Source organism: Pristis pectinata, chromosome 11 (genome assembly GCF_009764475.1).
Source record: "Pristis pectinata isolate sPriPec2 chromosome 11, sPriPec2.1.pri, whole genome shotgun sequence".
Classification (NCBI taxonomy): Eukaryota; Metazoa; Chordata; class Chondrichthyes; order Rhinopristiformes; family Pristidae; genus Pristis; species Pristis pectinata.
In genome coordinates, this window is record NC_067415.1 from 10,303,270 (window position 1) to 10,322,606 (window position 19,337).

The window sequence follows — 19,337 nt, forward strand, 5'->3', positions numbered from 1 at the left end:
CCAGAGTCTCCAAAACCAGCTGGTTATTAAACCAGCTGTAAGGTCACCCCTTAGTTTCCTACATTCCAAAGAATAAAGTCCTAGCCTGCCCAACCTCTCCCTATAACTCAGAACTCAGGCCCTCGAGTCCTGACAAATTGCCTGGAACTACTGGAGGTAACTGCGAGCTTAAGTAGGTGACTGTTACCACTTACCTTTCAGATGATAACGATGGATTTGATCTTAATGATGCTCTCCAAGATGATACTATTCAACCCCGAGGTATGTATTGACAAGGAATATCTTCATAGATTGGGTTGTAAATTGCTAATTCATGAGACCCATTTTTTTGATGCAGTTGGTAAATCTACAAGAAGGCAATTTAACCATTTGATGAAGAGTTTAATCCAAACCTTTCATATTTGCTTTTGGGAGAAGGATGGGGTTCTGTTGTCTGTCAGATATGGGTGTCTGGGATGGACAGTTGCAAACATAACACCCCACACACCTCAGAAACGGTTTATTAACCAGACCAGGTCAGATAAATTAAAACTATCTGGATTACATGTGGGTGACAAAAATGAAAGGCACAGAAGAATAAGCTTACAGAGTGGGATTGGAACAGGACAAGGCTTACGTGGAGTATGAACACCTGGAGAGACAGGTCGGGCCGAATCGTCTGTATTAATTTTACGTAACAATGGTCTAGAGGTAGAAAAGTCAAACTTTTTATTTGTTCATTCATAGGAGCTTATTGGTAAATTATTTGGTAAGTTAGTTTATTATTGTCACATATACCGAGGTACAGTGAAAAACTTTGTTTTGCATGCCATCCATACAGATCATTTCATCACATCAGTGCATCGAAGAAGTATAAGGGAAAAGCAATAACAGAATGCAGAATAAGGTGTTGCAGTTACAGTTGATGAATGGTGTGACGGTGAATGGTAAGATGTTACAGAGATGCAGAGAGATCTGAGTATCTTAGTGCATGATTCATTAAGGGCTAATATGCAGGTACAGCAAATATTGAGGAGAGCTAATGGCATGTTATTGTATATTGCGAGGGATGTTGAAAACTAAAGTAGGGCGGTTATATTGCAGTTATAAAGGGTGTTGGTGAGACCACATATGGAGTACTGTGTACAGTATTGGTCTACTTATGGAAGAATGTTGACGTTTTGGAAGCGGTTCAGAAAAAGTTTACTGCTGTATAGCCTGGGATAGGAGGCTTTTGTTATAACATACTAGGTTTGTGTCAAGTGGACTTTAGAAGAGTGAAACAGGGCTTGATTGAAACATCTTAGATACTTAGGACTTCGACAGTATGGTGTGGAGAGGATGCTATTCCTTTTGGGGTCACTGATTAAAATAATGAGTAGCCCACATAAGGTCAAGATCAGGTAACATTTTTTTCTCTGTCGGTCATGAGTCTTGGAACCCTCAAAGGTCAATGGAAGCAGAGTCTTCAAAATTATTTTAAGGTCGAGCGAGAGAGTTTCTCATGAAGCAAAGGGGTTAAAGGTTAGTATTGCAGAGTTGAGGTTACAGTCAGATTAGCCATGACTTTATGAAAATGAGGAGCGAGCATGAGGAGATGGTGATGCTTCTAATTCATCCATTCATGAGTTCTAGGTGTGGAAAGGTGTTTCTAGCCATTGGCTGCTGTTGGGAACTTGCTCCTTGATTTATGACTTGGTTGTGTCGGAGTCTCCAAAACCAGCTGGTGCATCAAACCTCCCCTAAGTTTGAATTAAAATTAGAATCATAGAGTAATACAGCATGGAAACAGGCCCTTCAGCCCAACATATCCATGCTGACCAAGATGCCCATCTAAGCTCATTTGCCTGTGTTTGGTCTATACCCCTCCTAAACCTTTCCTATCCATGCACCTGTCCAAGTGTCTTTTAAATGTTGTTATTGTACCTGCCTCATCCACTTCCTCTGGCACTTTGTTCCATATATGGACCACCCTCTGCATGAAGAAGTTGCCCCTCAGCTCCCTTTCCTCTCTCACCTTAAACCTATGCCCGCTCGTTTTTTATTCTCTTCCCCATGAAAAAGACTGTGTACATTCACCCTATCTATGACCCTCATGATTTTATACACCTCTATAAGGTCACCTCTTAGTCTCCTGCACTCCAATGAATAAAGTCCTAGCCTACCCAACCTCTCCCTGTAACTCAGGCCCTCAAGTCCTGGTAAATTGTCCTGGAACTAACTGGAGGTAACTGCGAGCTTAAGTAGGTGACTGTTACCACTTACCTTTCAGATGATAACGATGGATTTGATCTTAATGATGCTCTCCAAGATGATACTATTCAACCCCGAGGTATGTATTGACAAGGAATATCTTCATAGATTGGGTTGTGAATTGCTAATTCATGATACCCATTTTTATAATGTAGTTGATAAATCTACAAGGAGGCAACTTAACCATTTGATAGAGAGTTTATTCCAAACCTTTCATATTTGCTTTTGGGAGAAGGATGGGGTTCTGTTGCCTGTCAGACATGGGCATTCAGGATGGACAGTTGCAAACACAACACCCCACACACCTGTGAAAAAGTTTGTTAACCAGACCAGATCAGGTAAAATAAAACTATCTGGATTACATGTGTGTGACAGAAAAGAAACGGAGAGAAAAATAAGCTTACAGAGTGGGATAGGAACTGGACTTGGCTTACGTGGACTATGAACACCTGGAGAGACAGGTCGGGCCAAACTCTCTGTAATTCCACTGCCCCACACTCTCCCATAGCACTCTTTCAATCCCCAAACTAATCCCACTGCATTTCTCTCTCCCCACAGCCTTGTTTCAATCCCCAAATTAATCCTACTGCCCCACTCTCTCCCCACAGCCTGTGTAACAGTGGTCTAGAAAATTCAAACTTCTTATTTATTCTTTCATAGGAGCTCATTGTCCTTGAACTGAGGGACATGTCAGAGGACAGTTTAGGGTCAGTCTCACTTTGTGAGTCTGGCTTTGCAACTATACCAGAGTGGGAAAGGGGGCCAGATTTCTTTTCATGAACCAAATGAGTTTTAGCAGTCCAGTAGTTTCTTGGTCACTATTAGTGATGCCTACCTTATTGCAGGCTTCTTTAGTTATTATCGAATTTCAAACCCTACTGCAGCCACGTAGGGTATGAACCTGTTTCTCGGTAAATTCAGTCCAGACATCTGGGTTACTAACCCAATAAGGTCAAAGTCAAAGACGAGTCGAAGTTGAGTTTACTGTCACGTGCACAAGTACATGTAAGCACAGGTGCAATGAAAAACTTACTTGCAGCAGCATCACAGGCACATAGCATCAGATAAGCAGCGTTCACAAGAAGGACATAAATTAAAGACAATTTTTACAAGAAAGAACACAATTGGAACAAAAAAACCCCAAAAACTTAAAAGTAACATCCAATAACAAAGAAAATCTAATTAGAGTCATAGATCAATGCAGCACAGATACAGGCCCTTCGATCCAACCAGTCCATGCTGACCACGGTATCCACCCAGCTAGTCCCAATTTCCTGCATTCAGCCCATATCCCTCTAATTCCTGCCCCTCCATGCACCTAACCAAGTGCTTTTTAAATGACACTATTGTACCTGCCTCAGCTGCTTCCTCTGGCAGCTCGTTCCATATACTCACCACCCTCGGCGTGAAAAAGCAGGTCCCTTTTAACTCTTTCCCCTCTCACCCTAAATCTATGCCGCCTCATTGTGGACTCCCCTACCCTGGGGAAAAGACTGTTACCGTCCACCGTATTTATGCCTCTCATAATTCTAAACATTTCTATAAGGCTGCTCCTCATCCTCCTACATTCCAAGCAATAAAGACCTAGCATGGCCAACCTCTCCCTATAACTCAGGCCTTGTAGTCCTGGCAACATCCTCGTAAATCTTTTCTGCACTCTTTCCAGTTTAACCACGTCCTTCCTATAACAGGGCGACCAAAACTGTACACAGTACTCCAAGTGCGGCCTCATCAACTACTTATACAATTGCAACATATTGTCCCGACTCCTATACCCTGACTGATGAAGGCCAGCGTGCTAAACGCCTTTTTCAGCGCCCTGTCTACCTGTGACGCTGCTTTAACTGATGAAGCTGAGAGATTAACTGTTTATTTAAGTGACCACTGCCATTTATTTTTCAGGGAAGGATGAGTTTGACCTTAGTGATGCTTTGAAAGAAAACCCCAATGGTGCCCCAGGTATGTACCAATGAGCAGAATATCAGTGACTGTCACATTTATAAGTTCATGTACAATTGGAGTGGGTCAGGTCACTGTGGAAGCATTTGCTAAGCCAAGAAATGTCACTAAATTGGGAAGAAAAGCCTGTTTGTTCAGTTCTGATCTTGGATTATAAACAATAGCCTAAATTAATTATCTAGATACATGACAGCTTATTATGGCAACTGCTCTGCCCAAGACAGCAAGAAATTGCAGAGAGTTGTGAACGTAGCCCAGTCCATCACAAAAACCAGCCTCCCTTCCATGGACTCTATCTGCACTTCCCACTGCCTCGGGATAGCAACCAACATAATCAAAGACCCCTGCCGCCCTGGCCATTCGCTCTTCTACCCCCTTCCATTGGGCAAAAGAATAAACTAATCTGAGTCCGAGTCTGAATTTGGGTGGAACTGGTGAGTTGCCCAATTAGAGAGCACGTACAGACGCAATTGGCCAAATGGACTCCTTCTATGGCGTAACCTATAAATGAATCCTGACCTCCGCATTTAGAAGTGTGTAAAAGTCATTTGAGTAATCCGTAGTTGTGCAGAGAAGTTTTAGTAGAATAATACCAGTGAATGTTGGGCCTCAGTGTGTGGTGAGACTGGACAATCCTTTGAAGTGTAGAAGATTAAGAGGCAATTTCACAAGAGCAGGACAAATGGTTTTGAGATAGAGAAGAAGGAGAAATGGTTTCCAGCGGCCAAAAGATTGGTATTCAAAGGACAAATACTTAAGATGACATGATGGGTGAAACACAGTGAACGGTTGTGATCTGAAATTTATTATCTGTAAGTGTGGTGGAAGCAGATTGAATCGAATGTTCTATTGGATATGTCCTGGGGAAGAAATTAAGGGCCACAGAAAGAGAACAAGCGAACTGTCAAAGCCCACGGACTGAATAACCACGTGACTCTGCATTAGCATTTCCTGTCCTTCTACTTCCCCACCCTCCCTCTTCACCCCCAGCAGCACTGCCCCCCCCCACCTCCTCTACTGCGGAAAGTTATGGAGGTTTTGGCAGTTAAATGACTTCACCCCTGCTAGGACAGAGTCACTGAGTCATACAGCATGGAAACAGGCCCTGAGGCATAACCGCTCCATGCCGAACAAAATGCCCATCTATACTAATCCCATATGCTAGCATTTAGCGGGTACCCCTCTAACACTACTACAGCGCCAGTGACCCGGGTTCAATTCCGGCCACTGTCTGTAAGGAGTTTGTAAGTTCTCCCCGTGTCTGCATGGGTTTCCTCCGGGTGCTCCGGTTTCCTCCCACATTCCAAAGACGTACGGGTTAGGAACTTGTGGGCATGCTATGTTGGCACCAGAAGCGTGGCGACACTTGCGTGCTGCCCCCAGGACACTCTACACAAAAGGTGCATTTCACCGTGTGTTTCGATGTACACGTGACTAATAAAGATATCTTATCTCATCTCAGCTATACCTTTTCTATCCATGTACCTGTCCAAGTGCCTTTTAAATGTTGTTAATATACCTGCCTCAACCACTTCTTTTGGCGGCTCGTTCCACATACACACCACCCTCTGGGTGAAAAGGCTGCCCCTCAGGTTCCTATTAAGTCTCTCCCCTCTCATCTTGAACCTATGCCCTCTAGTTCTTGATTTCTTGACACCAGGAAAAAGGCTGTGCACATTCAAAAGAATCAGCCATTGCAGCTCAGACCAAGTACATTCTCAGTCTCTGTAGCCTGGAAACAATGTCCTTCTACCAATTTGTCCATAGGGAAATGAAAGCACTGAGCAGTTTTAATTGTTGATTCCAAGTCCTTGTGATGATGGTAGGAACCTTTTTGAGATTAGTCACTGCCAAGTGCATACTTAGCTGGAACTGATCTAATCTCGAGGTTCACAGTCTCCAAAAGCTTGGCAGACATTACATTTCTGCACCAAAAATCTTTTAGCAACTAAATACAGTGAGAGAAAGTTTTATAGAGCAAACTGGAGTAATCGTAAACTTTTCCTTTCCAGAGGCTGATGGATTTGATCTTAGTGATGCTCTTGACGACTCTATTAAGCTAACAGGTATGTATTGTTTTATTTGAATAATCTAGTTGCAGGCAGTAACATCTGTCGTGCAGAAGGTAGGTCGATGATTTATTTTAGAATTGTGGAAAAGGAGATTGTTCTACCGACCGTATTTATGCAACCCAACTTCTCGCACTAGGTCTGTCTTCTGCAGATACACATCCAAGTACCATTTAGATGTGATGAGGGGTTCTTTCAGGCAATGAGTTCCAGACTCCATACCATCCTTCGGATAATAATTCCTGTATCCATTTCTTTAAATCCACCCTCCCTGGTCTTTAACCCTTCTACCAAGGTCTTTCCTACTTCAGAATCAGAATTAGGTTTTTTATCACTGGCATATGTTGTGAAATTTGTTGTTTTGCAGCAGCAGTACAGTGTAAGACATAAAAATTACTATAAGTTACAAAAATAAATCATAATGCAAAATTGGAATAACGAGGTAATGTTCACGGGTTCACGGACCGTTCAGAAATCTGATGGCGGAGTGGAAGAAGCTATTCCTGAAACTTTGAGTGTGGGTCTTCAGGCTTCTGTACCACCTCCCTGATGGTAGTAACGAGAGGAGGACATGTCCTGGATGGTGAGGGTCCTTGGTGATGGATGCCTCCTTCTTGAGGCACCACCTCTTGAAGATGTCCTCGATGGTGGGGAATGTTGTGCCCGTGATGGAGGTGTCTGGGTCTACAACCCCCTGCAGCATCTTTTGATCCTGCGCATTGGAGCCTCCGTACCAGGCAGTGTACAACCAGTCAGAATGCTCTCCACCATACATCTGTAGAAATTTGCAAGAGTCTTTGGTGACATACCAAATCTCCTCAAACTCCTAATGAAGTAGAGCCGCTGGCATGCCTTCTTCATGATTGCATCAATGTGTTGGGCCCAAGATAGATCCTCTGAGATGTTGACACCCAGGAACTTGAAGCTGCTCACCCTTTCTACCGCTGACCCCTCAATGAAGACTGATGTGTGTTCTCCCAACCTCCCTTTCCTGAAGTCCACAATCAGTTCCTTGGTCTTGTAGACATTGTGTGTGAAGCTGTTGTTGTGACACCACTCAACCAGCCGATCTGTCTCACTCCTGAGAGACCATACTCTCTCTTGGCCACCGATAATTTTATTCAGCTCACCCCGTGAAACATTCATTCCACTTCCAGTAGAAGCAAAAATAGAGTAGCTAATCATTTATATCATTGTTGTTTGCTGGACTTATTTTGAAACAAAGATGCTACTGCATTGACTTGAATAATATCTATAAAAACTTACACAATAGTTGTGAAACGTTGGCATTCTTGGTAAAAAGTTGCAATTGAAGTGCAAGTACTTTTAATATATTTTATGTACTTTAAATTATGTGAAGCATTTATTAATGCAACAAATCTGAAAAGCATTGGGTGCGTCCGAATAAAAGCACTGGGTTACATTCAAATTGTGTCACAGAAACAATTGGCAGACGATTTGGCTTTCAATGTGCTAGGACCTGAATGGAATAGTGAACTCAATGATTCCATTTTTCTATCATTTTTCAATAGTTTTTAATATTTTCTTCCAAAGCCATATTGAATTCTCTTTTTTTGGATTTGAGGGAAGATGATAAGCCCAGACAGAGGAAAATAAAAGGGAGACATTTGTCTGTTACATCTTGGACTAAATCCCTGCTGAGGTGTTAGTCGCTGGTTGCACAAACCTTCTGACTTTATGACTTCAGTCGCAGTGAGCGTCCTCAAAATCCAGTGCCCCTGTGTGTACTTTTTCCAACGACTGGATGCAAATCTCGATCCTGTTTTCTGCTATGGTGGGATATTTAACAGGGAAGGGCCCAACCCAGTCAAAGATGGTGATGACACACCAGCAGTACCAACCAAAGAAATCCATAGAGCAGGAGCTCGGAATTACAGATTTCCATTTTAATCATTTTGGCTTGTTTTCTTTCAATACAGCAGGTGGTGAATTTGATGATTCTGATCTTGAATATGTCAAAAATAGTGGTTATGAACCTGACAAGACCAACTCTAAAGGTAATCCTTTATCGCAGTCTTTAATTTGTGCACTTACGTGACTTGCAAAGGAACCAAGCAGCAGCTTAATGGTTTTCTTATACTTGTAACAACAGAGAATGAGGCCATTCTGTCCACCAGGTCTATGATAGCTCCAAGGAGAGCGGTCCCTTATTTCCCTTTACCGCTGCAGCAACCTTCCTCTCAGACTTACACTGTCTGTTATGCCTGTGTAAGTCAATACTTGATTGATTTTTAAGTAAAGGCTTAGACAGATATAACAGATGTTTACAGTACACTTAATTCCAGTGATTCCTTGGGCTGTTAATCATGGTTACATCACTGCCTAATTATCAGGAGAGAAGTTCTCAAAGGAGACCATCAGAGATAGTGGCAACGAAAATCAAAAAACTGCAGCTGGTGGAAATCTGAAACAAAATCAAAAAGTACTGGAAATTCTCGGGCTAGGCAGCATCTGTGGAAAGAGCAAGAGAGTTAATGTTTTAATTCACCCTCTAACTGCCTCATTAATCAGTATAGTAACCCTAACCCTTTTCATTTATCATAGAGTTGTACAGCATGGATAAAGGCCCTTCAGCCCATACATCCATGCTGACCAAGAAGTATATTCAAGTTAATCCCATTTCCCAGCACTTGGCCCATGTTCCTCTAAGCTCTTGTTATCCATATACCTGTCCACATCCTTCCTAAATGTACCTAATCGAATCAACCACTTCCTCTGGCAGCTGGTTCCATATACCTACCACCCACTGTGTAAAAAAAAGTTTCCCCTCAGGTCCTTATTAAACCTTTCACCTCTAACCTTCAAATTATGTCCTCCAGTTTTCCATTTCCCAACCCTGTAAAAAACAACCATCTCTTCACCCACCTTCTTTGAAAATCAAGACTCTTTTTTTGTCCTTTTCTGCTTTGACCTGAAAATTAACTCTCTCTCTCCACATATGCTGCCTGACCTGCTGAGCATTTCCAGCATTTTCTGTTTTTGTTACTGACTAGTGTCACTCCAGCAAATGGCAAAGGTGCATTGAGGAGTTTCCCTGCACTCCCTTGAGTTTCAGAGGGACCCAGGAACCGGGGCTCCAGGGGAGTGCAGGAGCTGGGACCCCGGTGAGTTTCAGGGGAGTGCAGGAGCTGGGACCCCGGTGAGTTTCAGGGGAGTGCAGGAGCTGGGACCCCGGTGAGTTTCAGGGGAGTGCAGGAACCGGGCTCCTAGTAAGTTTGATATTTATTTCTTTCAGTTGCACATTTATAGCTTGCTGCTATGGTATTATTCATTATTGTTGATGTATACACAGTGTATTTTGTTTTGCAATGTCTTTAACTTAGTTTTGTAGCAATTTAAACATTTGCAGAACTATTCACGGTCAATTGGCTTGTTTTAAAATCTTTCCAGGCCAGGACCCACCAGGCCAGCAGCCTCCAGAAGCGACTGACCTCTTCAGTGACCTCCTGATGACCATATTAGGCGGGACATCAGAGCAGTTTAAGAAGATATGCTTCAGTTTACTGGGTGAGGCTGTTTGGCCTGTTCATAAGGATCGTCCAGCTAGCTGCACTGTGTGTGTGTGTGTGTGTGTGTGTGTGTGTGTGTGTGTGTGTGTGTGTGTGTGTGTGTGTGTGTGTGTGTGTGTGTCCATGTGCCTGTGGCCTGTGTCTGTGTGTGTGTTCATGTGTTTGCACGTGTTCCCTTATTCCTGGTCTCTGCACCTGTGTGTTGCACCTTGGGGGGGTCAGGGGTTGGCTGATGTTCTGACTGGGCTTCGCAGTGCATTCAACTTGAGGGGAGAGACCAAATCCACTGCGCACTCAGCCCCTCTCCCTTACGCCAGGGATAGCCAGCTTTTGTAGCTCGACACATTCCATTGACAGAAGGAGTGTAGGTCCCAAATGTCTGTGCAGAAGGTGGCACTATCTGATCAATCAGACCTGGCACTCCTCCAGCCGATTCAGAACAATCTCCCTGGGTAATTGTGTGCTTGGCTATCCATGAGTTAGAAATAAGTTGTGCAATCGGCCATAGTTATTGCCATGAATTGAACGCTAATCGATCCATTAACTTGCACTTATATTTTTTCTCATGTTTTCCTCAGAAGGAGATCGTTCTGCCCATCGGGCCTAGGCCAGCTCACAGATCAGTCCCAATCCCCCACTTATTTCCCTGTCATCCATTCTCTCTCACGTGCACATCAACTCCCCCGGTTCTCCAACTACATCAGAAGCAATTTATAACGACCAATTTACCTACCAGCATGTCCGAGAGATGTGGGAGAGAACTGGAGCGCAGGGAGGAAACCCACGAGAAAATATGCAAACTCCACACAGAAAGGGACGAGCCTGGGTCACTGGAGCTGTGAGGCAACAGTACTGCCCTGTTGTGCCTTTCTGCTTCCTTGTATTGGTATTGGAATTGGTTTATTATTGTTCGTACACGGTGGCATAGTGGTTAGTGTAACGCTATTACAGCGCCAGTGATCAGGGTTCAATTCCCCTCGTTGTCTGTAAGGAATTTGTATGTTCTCCCTGTGACTGTGTGGGTTTCCTCCGGGTGCTCCGGTTTCCCCCCACATTCCAAAGATGTACGGGTAGGTTAACATGGGTTTAAATGGGTAGCGCGGACTCGTTCGGCCGGAAGGACCTGTTACCGTGCTGTATAAATAAAGTTTAAAGTACAGGTCAATTCATTACCTCAATGCACTGTGTCAAAACAATAACAGAATACAGAATAAAGTGTCACAGCTGCAGGGAAGTGCATTGCAGGTAGACAGTAAGATGTAAGGTCATAACAAGGTAGAATGTGAGTTCAAGAGTCCATCTCATTATTTGAGGGAACCGTTCAATAGTCTTATCACAGTGGGATAGAAGCTGCCTTTGAGCCTGGTGGTATCTGCCCTCAGGGTCCTGTATCTTCTGCCTGATGGGATAACATATGCATTGCTTTTGTTACTGAGCTAACGAACAAAAACTTGTTACATTGAATGTTTGCTTATGTCTGTAATCTTAACAAGTGGTGGTTGGACCGTTGAAGTGGAGAGTGAGGTCTTGACAGGGCGAGGTGATAAAGAGTATTTTAAAGGAGGAGATAAAAGTACGAAGGAATAATATGGGAATTTAGAGCTCAGAATGTTGGCAGCTGAAGGCATTGTGGCTGGTGGTGGAAACATTTAAATTGAGAATGACTTTTACATTTCTGACGATGAAAGCATGGAACATAGAACAGTACAGGAACAGGCCCTTCAGTTCACCATGTCTGTACTGACCACGATGCCAAATTAAACTCATCCCATCTGCCTGCACATGATCCATAACCTCTATATCCTGCCTGTTCATGTGTCTGTCCAAATCCCTCTCAAATGCCATTCTCATATCTGCTTCCACCACTTCCCCTGGCATTGTGATCCAGGCACTTACATGTAAAAAAAAATTAGCCCCACACATCTCCTTCAACCTTTCCCCCTCTCACCTTAAAGCTATACCCTCTAGTGTTTGACATTTAAAAAAATAAATTCCTTATTTTTGTCCAGAGACATGTGGGTAGCGAATTGTCCTCAAACACATGGTCAGCAAGTATCGTCTAAGTGCTGTATTCTACATTTAAAATTCAGTTAGTCATGGGGTCACGCATCATGGAAACAGGCCCTTCAGCTTATCATGTCTTTACCAACCATATGCACCCACTATGCTAATCCTACACTGATCTCATTTTATTCTCCACATATTCTTATCAACAAACAGACCTCTCGTACGCTAAAAGGTGAACTCTTGATCTCCCAATCTCCCTCAACGTGGCCCTTGCAATTTATTTGTCCACCTGCACTGCACTTTCTCTGTAACTGCAACACTATATTCTGCACTTAGTTTTCCTGTTTACTACCTCGATGGTGTATTGTGTCCAGCTAGCTATCACCTGAACTTACCCAAAGCATCAAGGAAGCACAGCTCACAAAATGCTGGAGGAACTCAGCAGGTCAGGCAGCATCTATGGAGAGAAATGGACTGTCGACGTTTCGGGTCGAGACCTTTCAACTGTTTATTGAAGCAGTTGGATTTTAATTGAAAGCTGAAGCGCATAGCAAATACGTGTGGAACCATTTGATTCTTAAGATCGTGCCATCCAGACAGCATGTTCTGTATGGATCGCACGCAAACAAAATCTTTTCACTGTATCTCGGTACACATGAGAATAATAAACCAATTCCAATTTCAAAATTCCCCAATGAATCTCCCACTCGCCTTCACACTTTTAGAGTGGCCAATTGTCCTTCCAACCCATTTGTCTCTGGGATGTGGGAAGACACAGAAGCACTCAGAGGGAATCCAGTCACAAGGAAGATATGTAAACTCCACTCAGACAGCACCAGAGGCCAGGATTGAACCTGGGTCGCTGGATCTATGAGGCAGTGGTTCTGCTAGCTGTGTCACCGTGCCATGCTACTCTGTTGACTAAAGAAAGAAACAAGTTTCAGAATTAGATTACACGACACAGCTCACTGAAGCTGTGGTTCTCCTCTGTGGAATCAGTTGAGATATCCCATTAGAACATTATACGGGAGGTGAGACAGCATTAGATGGAACATTACAAGGGGAGTGTTACAGAAGAAAAGCTCTGATGTAAAGTGACATTTGACTGAACGTCTATTGAGCCACAGACAAGAATCATACTGTCTAACTCATTAATCTTTTCTGTTTGTGTTACCAGAAATGTTGAATGATCTGTATAATACTCAACAGGACCAGTGAGAAGATGCTCGGGGTATGTACAGAGTTACAGATAACAGCATTTCTCCATCAGGGACTATCCGATTGGGAATAAAAAGTGAGAAGGATGAAAATGATTAGTCGCTCGGGCAGTCTCCACAGAAAGAGAAACAGTGATAAAGATTTAGATCAGTGACCATTTTTGAGAGCTGGAAAATGTTCGAGGTAGAACGTGTTTTAAATGGGGAGGGAGGTGTGGTGTATTGTGTCCAGCTAGCTATAACCTGAACATACCCAAAGCATCAAGGAAGCACAGCTCACAAAATGCTGGAGGAACTCAGCAGGTCAGGCAGCATCTATGGAGAGGAATGGACTGTTGAAATTTTCATGGACAGGGACAGGTGCAGAGAGGACAAGAAGATACTTAATTGGGGAAGGGCGAACTATGAGGCTATAAGGAGAGAACTTGGGAGTGTAAAGTGGGATGTCCTTTTTGAAGGGAAATTTACCATGGAGGTGTGGTCGATGTTCAGGGATCTTATGCAGGATGTTAGGGATAAATATGTCCCGGTGAGGCAGAGAAGGAATGGCAGGGTGAAGGAGCCGTGGGTGACGAGAGAGGTGGAACGACTAGTTAGCGAGAAGAAGGTAGCATACATAAGGTATAAGCAGCAAGGTTCAGACAGGGCCCGTGAGGAATATAGAGTAGCGAGGAAGGAACTTAAGAAAGGGCTGAGGAGAGCTAGAAGGGGACATGAAAAGGCGTTGGCTAGTAGGGTTAAGGAAAATCCCAAGGCCTTTTTCACGTACGTGAAGGGTAGGAGGATGGCTAGGGTAAAGGTAGGTCCGATTAAAGACAAAGATGGGAGAATGTGCCTGGAGGCGGCGGAAGTGGGAGAAGTTCTCAATGAGTACTTCTCTTCGGTATTCACCGAGGAGAGGGGTCTTGATGACGCGGAAGTGAGTGCCGGTAAGGGTAATGTTCTTGAGGTTGTAGATATCAAGAGAGAGGATGTGTTGAAGTTATTAAATAATATCAAGACAGATAAATCTCCGGGGCCTGACGGGATATTCCCCAAGCTGCTTCGAGAGGCGAGGGAGGAGATTGTTGAACCTCTGGTAAGGATCTTTGAGTCCTCGTTGTCCACGGGGATGGTGCCGGAGGATTGGAGGGTGGCGAATGTTGTCCCCTTGTTCAAAAAAGGTAGTAGGGATAGTCCAGGGAATTACAGACTGGTGAGCCTTACATCTGTGGTGGGTAAGCTGTTAGAAAGGATTCTAAGGGATAGGATCTATGAACACCTGGAGAATAATGGACTGATTAGGGACAGCCAGCATGGCTTTATGAAGGGAAGATCTTCCCTCACAAGCCTGATAGAGTTCTTTGAGGAGGTGACGAGGAAGATTGATGAGGGTAGTGTGGTGGATGTGGTCTATATGGATTTTAGTAAGGCGTTTGATAAGGTTCCTCATGGTAGGCTTCTTCAGAAGGTCAGAGGCCAAGGGATCCAGGGAAGCCTGGCTGTGTGGATTAGGAATTGGCTTGCCTGTAGAAAGCAGAGGGTTGTGGTGGAAGGAGTGCCCTCGGATTGGAGGGCAATGACTAGTGGTGTCCCGCAGGGATCAGTTCTGGGACCTCTACTTTTTGTGATATTTATAGATGACTTAGATGAGGGGGTAGAAGGCTGAGTTAGTAAGTTTGCGGACGACACTAAGATCGGCGGTGTTGTGGATAGTGTGGGGGGCTGTCGGAACTTACAGAGGGATATTGATAGGATGCAGAGCTGGGCTGACAAGTGGCAGATGGAGTTCAATCCGGAGAAGTGTGAGGTGGTACACTTTGGAAGGACAAACTCCAGGGCAGCGTACAGGGTAAATGGCAAGGTACTTGGCAGTGTAGAGGAGCAGAGGGATCTGGGGGTTCATATTCACAGTTCACTGAAAGTTGCCTCACAGGTGGATAGAGCAGTTAAGAAGGCCTATGGGATGTTAGTTTTCATAAATCGCGGGATTGAGTTTAAGAGCCGCGAAGTGATGATGCAGCTTTACAAAACTCTAGTTAGACCACACTTAGAGTATTGTGTTCAGTTTTGGTCGCCGCATTATAGGAAGGATGTGGAGGCATTGAAGAGGGTGCAGAGGAGATTTACCAGGATGCTGCCTGGATTAGAGCGTATGGAATATGAGGAGAGGTTTAAGGTGCTAGGACTTTATTCACTGGAAAGGAGGAGGATAAGAGGAGACATGATGGAGGTATATAAAATATTGAGAGGAATAGATAGAGTGGACAGCCAGCGCCTCCTTCCCAGGGCACCAATGCTCAAGACAAGAGGACGTGGCTTTAAGGTTATGGGTGGGAGGTTCAGGGGAGATGTCAGGGGGAGGTTTTTCACCCAGAGAGTGGTTGGTACATGGAATGCACTACCTGGGGTGGTGGTGGAGGCAGATACATTGGACAGGTTCAAGAGTTTGTTGGATAGGCACATGGAGGAATGTGAGATAGAGGGATATGCAGGAGGAAAGGGTGAGATAGTGTGAGGGTGGTTTGACGGACGGCACAACATGGTGGGCCGAAGGGCCTGTTTTGTGCTGTATGGTTCTATGGTTGATGTTTCAGGTCGAGACCTTTCAACTGTTTATTGAAGCAGTTGGATTTTAATTGAAAGCTGAAACACGTAACGAATACGTGTGGAACCATTTGATTCTTAAGATCGCAGCAACCTGCCAATCTTAAGGTAGCAGTTGCAATTAACTGATGGCAGACATAACAAGGAGTGAACACAAGGAAGAGTGTGATAGAAATTGAATAACAAAAGGGGAACAGGGCAAAAAGTGATGACATATACAGATGGGAACAGTAAAACCATTCCCTGAACTAGTTGAACTTAGTGTAGAGTCCAGAAGGTTGTGATTTGTCTTGTTAGATGATGAGGAGGCATTCCTCGAGTTCATGGTGCATTGAAACACTTGGAGGGCAAGGAAAATGAAGTTGGAATGGGAAGGAGACTTTTAGGGACAGGATGCTGGAAACTGGGGGTCACCTTTATGGACTGAACCAAGATATTCTGCAAAGCCTTCACCCTATTTGTATCTAATCCCCCACCATGGAAGAGACCATGTCATGGCTCGTGAATATGGATCACAGTCACTTTATTCTTTCACTGTGACTGGAACCTTGGATGGTGGAAAGAAAAGTAAAAGGTTGCATCAGGGCCACCAGCTGGCTAGTCCCATCACTGAATTAGCTCTTAAGCAAAATGCACACCATCTCAAATTGGAAACCAGCACCAAGGAAACACAAGAGAAGTATAGTACCTTTCCTAACATGAGTATGCCCCAAAGAGCTTTACAGCACGTGTGATGGGTATAACTCAGTATTAATCTGATAAACATGGCAGCCATTTTAAATTTGGCAAGGTCCCACAAACAGCAATGTAATTAATCTCTTTTTCTGGTTGAAGGCTAAATGTGAGACAGAAAACCCTTAAGCTCTCCTTTCAAGTGGCATTGTAAGACCTTTCAGGTCTACCTAAAAGAAGAGAGAGCTTTACGACTGTCCTGATGGAAACAATGAAATTTCTGACTCTCTGACCTACCTGCAGCACTAAGTCAGTTCCTCTCTCTGTGGCCCGGCCAAGAGTGTTTCCAGCCTTTTCTGTTCCTCTTTCAGATTCCCAGCACTGTCAGAGTTTTGCTGTTGTATTTTACTGAGACACATTGGCCCACTTGTACTGACCAAGAGCCCAGCTAACAGCTGTTGATGCCTCAGGGCAGCTTGCTCTTGTGTAATCAAACACATTCAGGCCAGCGGTGAAGCAGTGACTCCCCAGACAGAGGATCTGGATGCACCTCGCATATGTCCCTCCTCTTTAGGGCAGAGAGGAGCAGGTTGAACCAATTGTAATGAGCAGCATCGAAAGACTGATGATAAAGAACAATTACTAAAAGTGGAGAGAGATAGGATACTAGTAGAAATGAGATTATGTACGTACATCGGACTTTTGAATTTAATAATATGATGCGAGCTCATCCGTATGTAGACTGACGAGATTGCTCTTCTAGAGGTTGGTATAGGCCTGAAAGGCCAAATTGCCTCCTATGTTATAATAAGCCTGATGGTATAGTGGTGGTGTTTCATGCACAGTAAAAGAAAAGGTACAAGTGGTCCTTGTTAAAATATCTGGAGGATGATCGGAGATGAACGGAAACAATGGATTCGACCCAGTCTTTATTGTGCACTATTTTAAGATCCCTCCCAGACCCCCTCCCATTGTAGACTTGAAGAAATTATTTAAAATCAGGAACATTTTATTGTCAGACTTTATATTATTGCACAGTTAAATGTCCCGCAGTGAGGGCAACTTTGTGTTGTGTGAAGTATTGTTTGCATTATTTCCTGATTTATAGGTCATAACTACTGCGGTGGAGCGACAAGTATCTGTGTCTGAAGGCATAAGAAGACCACTGCAATACTTATTTATGGACTTTTATAATTGGTGAAAATGACATCCACCTTAAGCTTAGTTTCACTGGTGTGGGATATGTAAATTACATTAGAATATCGCCTATGGACTGCTCGTAACTCTACAAATAAAGCAGTTTTGAATTCCTAGTCTTTTACACTGTCAACCTTCTTCTGTCATATGATCAATGAGGTTAGAAATTGGTAAATTGCTTTATTATGGTCATATGTACCGAGGTACCGTGAAAAACTTTGTTTTGCATGCCGTCATCACATCAGTACATCAAGGCAGTACAAGGGAAAAGCAATAACAGAATGTAGAATATAGTGTTACACTTACAGAGAAAGCACAGTGCAGGTAAACAATAAGGTGCAAGGCCATGATGAGGTAGATTGTGAGGTCAAGAGTCCATCTTATTGTACTAGGGGACCATTCAATAGTCTTATAACAGCGGGATAGAAACTTCCCCAAAGTGCTTTCAGGATTTTGTATCTTCTGTCTGATGGGAGGGGGGAGAAGGGAGAATGTCCAGGGTGGGAGGGGTCTTTGACTATAGAACATGGAACATTACAGCACAGTACAGGCCCTTCAGCCCACAATGTTGTGCTGACATTTTATCCTGATCTAAGATCTATCTAACCCTTCCCTCCCACATAGCCCTCCATTTCTCTATCATTCATGTGCCTATTTAAGAGTCTCTTAAATGTCCCTAATGTATCTGCCCCCACCACCTCTGCCGGCAGTGCATTGCATGCACCCACCACTCTCTGTGTAAAAAACTTACCCCTGACATCCCCTTAATATCTTCCTCCAATGACCCTAAAATTATGTCCCCTCGTGTTAGCAATTGTCGCCCTGGGAAAACGTCTCTGGCTGTCCACTTGATCTATGCCTCTTATCATCTTATGTTGGCTGCTTTACCAAGACAGTGAGGTGTAGACAGAGTCCATGGAGGGGAGGCTGGTGTCTGTGACGTGCTGGGCTGTGTCCACAACTCTTCAGTTTCTGGTGGCCTTGGGCAGAGCAGTTGCCGTACCAAGCTGTGATGCATCCAGATAGGATGCTTTCTATGGTGCATCGATAAAAACTGGTGAGGGTCAATGGGGACATGCTGAATTTCTTTAACCTGCTGAGGAAGTAGAGGTTAGCGTGCACTGCCCTGGTTTTGTATCTAGATTACGGCTTTGTACATTGCCAAGTGGACGTTAAAGAACTGCAGGCAAAAACTCTTGTTGTTTATTTTCTCTTCTTTTACGGAATGTGGATGTCACTGTCTCCTCTGTGCTGAGCAACTGGCTAGGCTACTTCAGAGGGCAGTTAAAAAGTCACAAGAAAATAGGAGGATTAGGCCATCCAGTCCCTTAAGCCACGCCATGTTGACGCCGGAAGCACGGCGACACTTGCGGGCTGCCCCCAGAACACTCTACGCAAAAAGATGCATTTCGCTGTGTGTTTTGATGTACATGTGACCAATAAAGAAATCTGATCTTGTACATTGCTGTGTCACCTCCGTTATAGATGCAAGAGCATATTGAGTTGCTCTTTGTTTCATGCACGGTCCTTGGTAACGATACTTATACACCGGTGAGCTTTTAACTTTCCAATTCAATCTCCTGTGCTTTGTGCAAAATATGATTTGCAGTTGTCCATGAGCATTGTAGAAGATCGAAACCAGAGCGTGGCATCAATATGTTTTCAGACTCCTCTGAAGTTGACAAGAAACTGGTTGGAGCACAGATCAGGCCATGACATTATTGAGTGGTGATTCAGGCTCGAGGGATGTTATGAGCTTGCTACTTGTGTTTCTTATGTAGCTCAGAACGAGAATCATGACATGATGCAGTGCAGAAAGAGGCCAATCTGGCCGTTGTTCCTGTGCCAGCTCTTTGGTAGAACTATCC

At 44.0% G+C, this 19,337-nt stretch overlaps 1 protein-coding gene across 4 annotated transcripts in view; it reads left to right on the top strand.

Annotated features, from left to right (window-relative positions):
* Positions 1-19,337, top strand: part of LOC127575922 (CD99 antigen-like protein 2) — a 67,480-nt gene that overhangs the window by 34,560 nt on the left and 13,583 nt on the right. The window contains exons 3-10 of one of the 4 annotated variants that reach the window (XM_052026161.1): positions 202-261; positions 2,252-2,311; positions 4,135-4,191; positions 6,204-6,257; positions 8,201-8,278; positions 9,672-9,788; positions 12,975-13,028; positions 17,381-17,585. In XM_052026161.1, the coding sequence (XP_051882121.1) occupies positions 202-261; positions 2,252-2,311; positions 4,135-4,191; positions 6,204-6,257; positions 8,201-8,278; positions 9,672-9,788; positions 12,975-13,015 (467 nt within the window). In that variant the 3' untranslated portion in view covers positions 13,016-13,028; positions 17,381-17,585. Of the gene's footprint in view, positions 1-201; positions 262-2,251; positions 2,312-4,134; positions 4,192-6,203; positions 6,258-8,200; positions 8,279-9,671; positions 9,789-12,974; positions 13,029-17,380; positions 17,586-19,337 lie in introns of those variants that run through there. The other 3 variants (XM_052026162.1, XM_052026163.1, XM_052026164.1) reach the window with 3 other exon arrangements.